Raw genomic sequence first — 12,039 nt, 5'->3', positions numbered from 1 at the left:
CAAGTACATACCAAAATAGTTATCGACTTAGACACTAATCCAACACTAATAACATTCCTATAATTATTTGAAAGCTATATTAATAATTGCGTAAGCATAGCTCACTTACAGTGAATTTTATCGAAAACCGGAACTTAATTGGAGCAGTGTTTCGAAACCGAATGACTCCTTTTTCTCGGGACTCCGGGAGCCTCGGGGCTTCCTTAGGGTGCTAGGGGTAGGAATGGCAACGGGGCGGGTTCGGGGCGGGGCATGGTGTCCCAAACCCGAACCCGATTTTCACATATGTACCCGAACCCGACCCGATACCCGACAGGTTTCTTATCGAGGCGCCCCGTCGGGGCTGAAACTTTCCCCGAACCCGACCCTAAACCCGAAACCCGATAATTACCCGATAACCCGACCCTATAACCCGAAATATGGCAGAAAAAAAAAAAAGAAGGAAAAACTACAAATACATAATGATAAATTAAGACGTTGCATAGGCTTAAAATACCAAATAAGTTCTTCAATCATTTAACCAAATAGAAATTACTAATAGTCTAATATTGTAACATCAACCAACCAACCAAAACATCCAAGTACACAACATGAAAAACTAATTCATCACAATAATACATTACCAATTAACATTAAAACAAAGTTACAAACTCAAAATCAAACAAAATCATCCAAACTTGTTGTCCCGCTTTCTTTAGTGTTTTCCTACAAAATATTAAACAAACTCAAAATCAAACAAAATCATGGAAACGATATAAAATTAATATTTTTAGAAGTGTCGTTTTACCTCTTCCACATCATAATCAAATTCAACAGAACGACAATATGCCTCGGTCTCTTCAGAACAAGTTGCTACATAAAATTAATATTATTAATATGCAAAAAAAATCACAATTTCATATAATTAATTTAAAATAGTATACTACCTCGAATTTCATTCAACAACCAACTTTGAGCACACATTAAAGCCTCCAATGTCTTTGGATGAAGTCGACTACGATGAGGACTTACTAATCTTCCACTAGTGCTGAAAGCTGATTCCGAGGCAACAGTGGAAACAGGAATAGCTAATATATCTTTAGCTATCCTTTGTAGTGTTGGGTACTTAATCCCATTTGTTTTCCACCATGCCAACAAATCAAGTTCCATATCTTTAGGCAACAATTTCTCCTTCAAGTAGTTATCCAAATCACTCATACCTCCTGATTCATCATCATCTCTAGTAATAGAAGCAGTATCCGATAAGAGCTTTTTGAATCCAACACGATGACCGGAAGAGATACTAGAACCAAATGAAGATGAACCAGGAACTGAACCACCATAAAAACCTAATGTTTATTATAAAAATGTTAATAATTTAAGATATGATCTATTTATTATACAAACAATAAGAAGAATATAATACCTTCACTCTTCCTTTTTTTAGATGCATTACTTGACACGTACTCTTGAAACAAAGTTTGGACAAACGCCTCCAAATTTTGAAATTCAATCTTTGCCTTTTCTTCTCCATAAAGTACAGGAAAAAGTAACTCCACAAACTTTAATTTGTATCGTGGATCTAAAACCGCTGCCATTCCCATTACCCCATGAATTACAGACCAATACTTATTGAACTTAGAAACCATTTGGTCAACCATCATCTTAATCTTCTCAATAGGAGATTTCGTCCACTCACGCAAAGAATACCCAATCTCACATATCAAAGGAAAGAAAACATTAGCTGTAGGATACTTTGAACCAGAGAACATAACAGTCACCTCATAAAAAAGTTGTAATCTTTCACAAATCTCACTAGCCAACTCCCAATCCTTTTCTGTAGGAAAACATGTATACTTCGAGTCTCTTGTCTTTACCCGATCGAAAACCTCTTTGTAGCTTATAGCAACACTCAACATCAAGAATGTAGAGTTCCACCGTGTCTTGCAGTCAAGTATCAACTTCTTTGAGTATGGTATTCCCAACTGTTCTGCTGCTGTCACAAAATTTTGCTCCCTCTTTGGTGATGCAGACCAAAATGCAACACTCTCTCTGATTCTCTCAATCTCAAATTTAATGAGAGATAAGCCATCTTGGACAATAAGATTGAGAATATGTGCGCAGCAACGCATATGAAACAAATCACCATTCATCATTAGTGATTTTAGAGGAAGTTTCTCTAATAATATCCTGATAATTGCATCATTTGTGGTGCAATTATCCATAGTAAGAGTTGACACTTTCCTATCAAGATTCCAATTACACAAAGTAGTATAAAGTATGTCGGCAAGAACATCAGATGTATGCGGACAAGGCACGTAAATAAACCTGTTGAAGAATATATAAATATATATGTTAATATTAACATATAAATAATAAGTACGTATAAATTATAGTTAAATAAGTATAATATACCTCATAATTCTGCTTTGCAAGTTCCAGTTTTGATCTACAAAATGTGCTGTCATTGCCATAAATCCTTTTTTTTGATGATTAGATGTCCACATATCAGTAGTAACTGCAATTCTGCTTTTGGTCTTTGCTAACAAACTCATAGTTTTATCCCTTTTGTAATCATAAATTCTTTTGATGTCGTCCTTGATGGTGTTTCGACAAGGAACCTTAAACAAAGGTTGAAGACCTCCCACAAACTTCCTAAATCCATGATGCTCTACAATTGAAAGCGGATACTCATGCACAATAATCATTTCAGCCAAATCCTTCCTAGAAGTATCAGCATTAAATGTATAATTTGAAACATGCGTTGTAGTACCATCTAATTTCTTTTTTTCTTGCACCAAGATAGATTGACGAATATCTGGATAAGGTTTGTGTAAACAACGTTGATAATGTGCAAGTAAATGTTTTGTGCCATTCTTGCTATCTGCACCCAACACTTTAGAGCAATGTTTACATCTTGCTTTAACTTCATCATTCAATTTAAATTTTATAAAATGTTGCCATGCCGGTGAACGTGTTGCCCTTTTCGAACCAACAACTTCATCTCCATCTTCATCAAAAACTGTGTGTGTATCATTAATATTTGTTCCATCTTGTTGATCCACAGAATCAGTATTTTGTTGATTAGAACCCGAACCTCCCACATCTTGACTACTTGCAGTTGGAGCATGATTTTGACTAGTTGAATTCATATTTCCTAAAAAATATTAGTTTACCTATCAGGACATTATTCTTAACCACACAAATGAAAAAGATACAGCCATACAGGGTCACAGTGAGCGATTGAAGAGAAATTACTTTACAGATACAGCCATACAGGGTCACACAAATGAAAAAGATACAACCATACTTTACAGATTCACAGCCATCAGGACATTATTCTAAGAAATTGATACAGGGAAAGAAAGATTTACATTTACAAGTTATTCAGATTTATAAATAAGAAATTAATTTTAAGAAATTGATACAGGGAAAGAAAGAAACAGATTACAGTAGGACTGTAGGACACATATTCTAATTGATTTCAAGAATCCAAATTACCACAGGTAGTGACCGATTGAAGAGAAAGATACACATTTACAAGTCACAGTGACCGATTGAAGAGAAAGATACAAGTAGTGATCGATTACATATGCTCAATTTCAAGAAAAATGAAGAGAATTAAAGAAAGATGCGACCGAATGATCGATTACCTGTGATTGTTCCTTGTGCGTGAGCGTCACTGTGGCGTCGATCGAACTATCGAAGACAGTCGTTCGTCTATCGCACTATCGTCTATCGTTTATCGTCTATCGCAGGCTCGTAGCTTGCGATTTGATTTCAGTCGATTTGGAATGTCGGCTCTCGGTCTCGGCTGTAACCTAGAAGAGGAGATTAGTAGAAGACGAAGAGAAGAGTGAGAAGTGTGATTTGTTGCGATTTGCGAACGACGGAACGAGTTTTGTTACTGTTAGGGCTGAAGTGTAATATTAATATATATATATATATATATATATATATATATATATATATATATATATATATATATATATATATATTCGGGGCGGGGCGGGTCGGGGCAGACACAACCCACTCCCTGACCCGAACCCGGAGAAAATACCCGATAAGAACCCGAAACCCGGTCCGATACCCAATAGTACTGACCCGACCCGACCCGAAAAATTCGGGAATCGGGTTTCCCCGTCGGGTTCGGGTTTTTTTGCCATCCCTAGATAGGGGCCTTATCTATGGTTTAAGGGGGTAAGAGGGGTAGTGAGAGAAAGTAGAGAGAGAAGGAGTTGAAGAAATGAGTGAAAAATCCGAGACCCTTCGCATCCTATTTATAGGGCCGAACTTCGGACCTACGCTGCGCGTACCACTCAACTACGTTGGGCGTAGTTCGGATAAGGTTGCCAGGCGTGTTCCAGCTGGCTCGCACTCGGACAGCACCCGGATAAGACCGAAGGTACGCGGGGCGTACCGGACCTTGTATGCGGGGCGTAATGCGTAGGCCCCGTGGCATGATCCGAAGCGAGGTTTGATCAGCGATGGAGGGTCCGGATGTTGCCACGTCACCTCAGTTTCGCAATTTTCCTTCTCCACTTCTAAAAATCATAACTTTCGCATACAAGCTCCGTTTTCGACGTTCTTTATATCCACGTGAAGGTGGGAACGTACTCTACAACTTTCGTTTAGACTTCGTTGGCTAAGTTTGACTCGATTTTAAATTTTATATTATTAACAGGCCGGGATAGGGTTGGTCCGTTAGATCCTCATAACTTCTTCATCCGATGTCCGTTTTCGCCCATCATTTTCTTGTTACGCTACTCTTATCGAGATCTTCGATTCTCGTATAGGGCGTGTCAGCTAAAAGTCACTCGATCTAATATTCGAATTTCGGGTTGTACACTGCTAATCTGAAACTAAATCATAACTTCTTCATACGAAGTCAGATTTGGGCGTTCTTTTTATCGATGTTCTTAGTTTGACATATTCTACGACTTTCATTTAGATTTCTAAGGCTAAATCTCGCTCTATCATAAATTCACTATTTACGTCTCCCGGTGTCGTGTCGGTTTTGCCGAAAAACTTCGACGGGCCATAACTTCTTCGTTATAACTCGGATTTCGGCATTCTTTATATGCACATAAACCTTGTGACATATACTAAAACTTGGTTAAGTTTATTTATTCTAAATTATCTTTCATCAAAAAGTCATTTTCGACCCCTATTATCTATAAATTAACTAGCCCGGATCTACGGGCGTTACATAAACACTTATAAATTCCCAATCTTAGTTACTTAGGAAAATGTGAAATGGTGTTAACCCATGAAATTACACTTTATACCTTTGTTAATTCGTTAGTGGAGCGTGTGTGGTTAACCGGCACACTAACATGGGACTGACAATGTGAGCCAAAGGGTGACTAAATTTTTATCATAGATCGGTGGAGCGTGTGTGGTTAACCAACACATCGATTAGGTGATAAAATTAAGGGTACCAAGTCAATTTGCATGGTTATTCACACCTTGTTTGTGATCCTCGGCATCCCAGTCATAAACTTGAGAGGGCACAATCGAGATTCAAACATGCCACAAAAAGTTCAACGTATCTCAAAAGATCTAGGAGTTTCAAATCCAATTAAAACTTAATGAATAATTTCGTTTTTCATGGTGGAAATTGGTAAAGCGTCATTTACCTACCTCCAAATATTCTATAGCTTGGATTACGACATCCCTCTTCTAAGTCACTGAATCCCTATTGGCAAGCAAAGTCTATATGTGCTTACATCTTAGAGGTTAAGTCACATTTTGAAAAGCCGGGAGAGTTGGATGTCGAAGTCTCGAGGTAGCTGGCTGTTGACTTGGTTCTTTAGTCACTCCCCGATGAGATATCACGACATGACGCTTAATAATCTTACCTATTTGCTTGATGATGATGAATCAACAATGATTTGGAGCATTGCTAAAGCAAAATTTGATTGGAAGATCAACTTCCCAAACTTCCATGGACATTGACAATGGTAACATTAGAAGTTCAGAAAAGCTTTCTCTTCCCAATGGAAAGGGATCGCCATGGTCAAGTCTTTTGACCTAATGGTAAAGAGAAAGGCTAATTATGAGATAGTCTCATGTACCATTTCCAAACATTCCATATGTTTCTTTTGCCAAAGGAAGGGGCATTACTTGCGAAGCTGCCGAATTTACCTAAAAGTCCATAAGGATAGTAAAGTCAAATGTTTGACTCTACTTTAGGTAAAGCCCATTATCTAACTCTATTAAGATCGTGTTTGGAGATTCTTAATATATAATTCAATGTAATTGCATTTTGATGTTTTGGAAGAATCAAAGGAAGCTTAAAGAAAGAGTGTGCTGATTCTGATCGCATGGTTCGATGACAAGAATTTTGAGCCGCTACATAAGAGTTATGAAATATTGCTTAGGAATAGATGACAACAAGTTTTCATATGTATTTGCATTGTAAGGATAAGTTTTTCCACAGGTTTTAAAATAAAAGAAATTTATTTATTTATTTATTAGTATCCTTACAATGGCATTTGTGAAAAATTGTTGTTTATATGTTTCCATTGATAATCAATATTGGTAAATGGATTTGATTCTTTCATTTGTGGGGGTGTCATAATTTAACAAATAAGGAAAGATTCTCATCACCCAAGTTTCAGTCGGATAGAAACTTGGAATCATGCAACTTGTATTGTATGATGAATAGGAATTTTGCATCTTTGGAAAATTAAGACTAATTCCTTGTTCACATGTATATGTGAGTTAAGTGAAGGACAAAAGGATCTGGTACACTTGGGTGTGCGCTGATCAGGTCCACCACAAAGACTATTCGTCATGATTTACTAAAGTTTAGTAAATATGGTTATGCTTACAAGTTTAAGTGTAATTCTAAAACATTAGAAAGGTTTCAATGTATGACAGAACGGATAAGAATAATCAAATAAGGCAGGAAGATAAAAGTTTCTCTAATTTGAAGAGATAGGAGAGTACTTGAGTATCTTGTTTTATGATTATATTAGTGATTATGGAACCATATCACAATTGATCCTCTAAGGACACCTTAGTGCATTTGTTTGACTAAGGAGAGGAATCATGAATTGTTGAAATGGTTAAATCAAAAGATAAATCGTACTTCGTTCCAAAAAAAAATCCTGGAGTAATACTCCAAGATTGTAACTTAAGTGACATAGTCTTTAGAGAGTTTATAACACTTATCAAATTTAGAGTAACATGTTTCTTACTCTTGTACATTTGAAATTGGAAAGTTGTGATGTTTTGGATAAACAAAGACCAACTAAGACCAATTGTGAGAAGTGTTTAACTTGATAAGAATCCGCACTAGCTCTTGAATATTTGTTTTGTCAATGAATGGTTCTTGACAAAGAGAATCTTATATGTTAAGAGGACAGTGGGAGTATTGAGATAGTCTCAAGAACTAATCAAGAGTTTTGTTAATCACTAGCCCACGAATTGAGGTCTGTAACCTATCGTGCTGACATATTCTTATTTCTGTGTCTATTCCAGTAAAAGTTGACTATGCTTGTGAGTTCTATGAGTTCTCAATTGTTTGCATAACAACTCAGAAGGAATGGTGGGCATTGTACTACAAGGTGGCAAGAAATCAAGATTGAACAAGTTCAGTCCATTTGAATTTGGTTTTGTCACTAACCTTGTCTTGTGATTATGGTTGTGACAAATTCACATGGATAGGAACACTTACACCATAAAATCTAAAGTGTCATAAGGTTTCACTCCGATTCATGAAAATGATGGTGAGGAAACGCTTTCACTAAGTAGATTTTAAGTAGATAGCAGTTGTAATCTTTGCATTCTCAAAGTCGTTAGTGGAGCGCGTGTGGTTAACCGGCACACCAACATAGACTTGTGAGAAATGGCAAAGGTCTAAACAATTGAGACTATGATTACGACATCCCTTTTCATAGTTCTAAAATTGTTTCGACACACATGTGAGCTATCTAAGGAAAGGTGTATGATTTTGATAAAGTCTTATCAATGCATCTCGTATCAGAAAACTGAACTTTGGTAAGAAAGTCAATAAAGTATTGTGTTGGGCTGAAGTTCTATTAGATGTTGCGTCTTTTGGGCTCGTTAGATTAGCCTTTTATTCTCCGGTTTGGGCCTGTCCAACCGAGAGCCTTTTATGTATTGTATTTAAGTTAATGCTTGCATGCATATTAGGTTAAGATTCTAGAGATTATCAATATAGCGATTGATTAAGAGTACAATATTTTCGAGTAATCGTTCTTGTAATCTTCCAATCCTTTACAGTTGATGTTCTTAATCGAGCTCTTCTAAGGATTTTATTTAATCATTCGACACGATTGATTCAAGCTGTTTTGTTCTTAATATTGCGTTCTGCTTTGTTTTTAATATTGTGTTCTTGCTGTTTCATATTCATATACTTGTTCAAGATCTAATCGATCTTCATAGATTAAAAGTTGTTTTAATCCCATCATATTGATTTCTAGAAGTCCAGCTGATTTCTGGATACATGTCAGAGCTAGTGGGAGCATAAGTGTTATGCTAATAATCATCATGTTAGTAGGAGCATGATTATTATGTTAAGTGTTGCATGTTAGCAATGTTAATTATAGAAAACAAAAATTTCAATTCGCTTTGAAAAGTTGTTTTGCTATAATTAAGGGAGAGGATTTTATACTTCATTCTAATTCTACAAGCTTAGATTGAGATTTTAATCAACTTTAGTCAAGGATATATATGAGTGTTATGTTAGAATGGTTCAACATAAGGAAATTCTATATATGTTGCATTCTCAAAATTCGATTATGATTAGGACATACCTCTTCATAGTTCGAATTATGAGAACATGGCAAATAAAAAAATTTATAGTATGAATCGTGTCCCATATGCTTCGGATATAGGATCGATTGCATGTTCTATAATATTTATCCATTCTAAATTTTCCTAATGCTTAGTGCATTAAGAGGGGAAAAGGGATTAGAACTGGATATGACTAAAATGATTATGCAATTGTCGAGGAAAAATTGAGGTTTACCAAAGATTGGTTACTCATGGACAATTGGAAGTATAGAGTAAGGACCATATTGACATATTTTGAAAAGAGGCAACTCTTGTTCAAAAGTGATGGTCAAAATGGGAATATGGAATTGTTTCCATAGGTGGAAGTTATTCTTTGAATTTGTGTAAGATTAAAGAAATTAATGCAAAGAAGGATGTTCAAAGGAATGTACTTTGAATGTGAGACTTCGTTTCCATGGAATTGCTTTACATTGGAATACTCTGTAATGTCTGCTGCCAAGTCTTTGTGACTTTTGTGCATAGTCATTACAAGGGAATCATTGCAAATAAGTTTTGAATCTAACAGATTACAGTAAATGGCAGGAGTTTGGTATTCTTACATTTACAAAAGGGATTGGGATTGTGAAATGAGCATCATTGGAGTCATGTTCAATTGATCTATTTCACATAAGAAAGGACCATAGGTAAACATAGTGTGCATGCTTGGTGCATGGCATGACTATTGTTTTAATTCAAGTATTAAGTTGATAAATCGAAACAATGAATAATAAGTAATCAATATGGTGCTTAGATAAAAGGGTTTTTATTTACATTACAAGATATTGGGGCCATATAGGATTAAGTATTATTCTTGTGTTTCACTTTGCATGTTTTGACTTCCAGAATAACTAGGTCGTTCTTCCAGAATGACTAAGTTATTCAAACAATCCACAGTCAGTCATATGTTGGAAGTAGATATGAATCAAGACTGTCATGAATCTGGCTTGTAAGATTTGTCTAAGGTGCATTAGACATAGAGATGGTTGCTACAACATTCATGAGTGCTCATAAGTTCTGAGTATTGGATTAAACCCACGCTCATTTGAATCACTTCATGGATTTTATCACGAGTGAATCATAAGACGGTAATATATTATATTCTTCAAACCTAGACATATGAGTTGGTTATACATTGATTGCACGAAAATGCATTGGTAACTTGATGTTATAAAACGTGCCTTTGAGTATGATTCATCAAGTAGTCAGTACAAGCATATGAGTCGAAGTTTATCCATTCCTTTTACCCACAAAGGGATAAAAGCGATATATGTGGGTTCCTCGATGATTTAGTGATAGCAAAATGTAAGTGCTCGGCCGGGCCTGGACTGATTTGATTTGTTCAATTAGTTAGTCGTCATAAATCAAAAATCGTGAAGCAACAAATGGATAGATAGAATGATTATAATCCATGTCTCAGTCCATATGATATTTAGAATGGAGGAATATATGATCACTTATCTAATGGACGCGTCATTGATTTGTTCAGAGTTCGGCAGCAGCTTTTAAGAGCTACGATTGCTAGTCGGGTTGTGAAGGCGTACTTGCAATAATAGTTATTAGACCTATCCAAGTGAGTGACTGTTGGATTAGTGTCTAAGTCCATAACTATAATTGGTATATACTTGACCCGACCCGGCATGGTCCATTTGGGTTGCATGGCATCATGCATCTGGATAGACTAAAATGAGAGAAATAACACTTAAGGTTTATTAATATATTATAAGTTATAATATATTAAGAAGATTACTTAATTAGTATTGATCAAGAATTAATCTATAATTAATTAAGTGATCAAAAGAAGGCTAATTAAATATATGGGTTGATTGTGTAAATCATGTCCATGCATTATCAAGTTGGGCTAAAACCCATAGGATGCTCCATGGTGTATTTGAACCCATGGATACAAGGAAATGGAAAGCCATGACAATTAGGGTTTACTCTAATTGTGTCACACTATATAAACATATCATTCTTGTCAAAATTAGCGACTAAGTCTATGTGTGGAGGGTAAGCTGATTTCATGAAGTGATGATTTCTCTCTAAGTTATTCCAAGTGCATATGATGATGTGTGAACCATTTGAGGTGTCACATTTGGGGCACTGGGCTCTTGAGCTCCATGGAATCAAGCACCAAACAAGAGGTATGTAATTCTACTAGAATTTATATTATGTGTACTTTATATTATGCTAGTTAGGATAAATACCTTGGAAATTGATATTTGCATGTATAATAGAGAAAACATAGATCCAAGGTATTTAGGGTTGCATGTACACCATAGGAGTGTTAGAATGCTCAAAACCCAACAGCAGTAGCTACAACAGCTATAACAACGGTAGGGGGAGGAGCCAATCAGGCTTTTCAGTACCTGGACTTCGATAACATGAAGCGCTCGACTTTTGATGGGACTTAGGATTCGATCTTATCCATGAGGTGGTTGTCTAACATGGAAGGATGTTTCTTCACATGCTCACCTGCTGATCAGAAGGTCAGATGTGCCCCAAACTTGCTGAGGTCCGGGGCAAAGGACTGGTGAAGTTTGATGACTGGGTCGTATACGAATGATCAGAGAGATACGGTTACTTAGGAGTAGTTCAGGGAGATGTTCCGCGCTCGCTACATTCGATGGGTCTAGCGCGAGCGGCTGTCACAGGAGTTTTTGGATCTAAGACAGGGTACGAAGTCGGTAATAGAGATCACCCTCATGTTCACTGAGAGGGAGATGTTTTGCCTGGAGTTTACATCCGAGCAGGCTCAGATGACACGTTATCTGAGCATGGTCAAGACTGATATCCATCAGTTTGTTACTACGCAACGATATGATACACTGCTAGAGTTATAGGAGGCTGCTAGGCGGCGTGAGTTGGAGATTGAGTTATAGTTACAGGAGCAGAAGCAGGCCCCATCGTAGTCATAACCGGCGCCAAAGCGGTCCAAGACCGCTGGTACTAAGCATGGAGGTCAGTCGAGCCGTACTTGTGGGAAGTTCAGGAAGGCTCATTCGGGGGTTTGTCGATCGGGGAACGGGTACCACAAATGTGGCAAGAAAGGCCATCTTGCCTGGGATTGCAGGCAGCAGACTCCAGCTTCTAGAGTTAGACCTTGTTACCATTGTGAGCAGGTAGGCCATATGAAGGTCAGTGTCCCCTACTAGCCGCTAAGCCGAAACAGGCTCCAGCGCTGGCTATAATGAGGATTATTAATGAGAGTTGGGGTAGAGTAGAGCCCCCGAGGGCTCAAGGACGCGCCTTCCAGCT

At 37.1% G+C, this 12,039-nt stretch overlaps 1 protein-coding gene and 1 long non-coding RNA gene across 2 annotated transcripts; both read right to left on the bottom strand.

Moving 5' to 3' along the window:
- Nucleotides 1-503: 503 nt before the first annotated feature.
- Nucleotides 504-1,078, bottom strand: LOC145100407 (uncharacterized). The gene is made up of 3 exons (XR_013705022.1): nucleotides 927-1,078; nucleotides 788-852; nucleotides 504-705 (listed from the first exon to the last, which is right to left on the bottom strand). It is a non-coding gene; the product is annotated as an uncharacterized LOC145100407 (long non-coding RNA).
- On the bottom strand, nucleotides 1,079-3,131 carry LOC145098933 (zinc finger BED domain-containing protein RICESLEEPER 2-like). Its single transcript, XM_079036524.1, has 4 exons — nucleotides 2,395-3,131; nucleotides 1,406-2,307; nucleotides 1,200-1,328; nucleotides 1,079-1,104 (listed from the first exon to the last, which is right to left on the bottom strand). The coding sequence occupies exons 1-4, from the start codon at nucleotides 3,129-3,131 to the stop codon at nucleotides 1,079-1,081; spliced, it is 1,794 nt and encodes a 597-aa protein (XP_078892650.1).
- Between the last annotated feature and the right edge of the window lie 8,908 nt (nucleotides 3,132-12,039).

Source organism: Lactuca serriola, chromosome 4, assembly GCF_051521515.1.
Source record: "Lactuca serriola cultivar US96UC23 chromosome 4, Lser_US96UC23_V15, whole genome shotgun sequence".
NCBI lineage: Eukaryota > Viridiplantae > Streptophyta > Magnoliopsida > Asterales > Asteraceae > Lactuca > Lactuca serriola.
The sequence above is the reverse complement of the archived record's forward strand: the minus strand, read 5'-3'. Positions and strand labels throughout refer to the sequence as shown.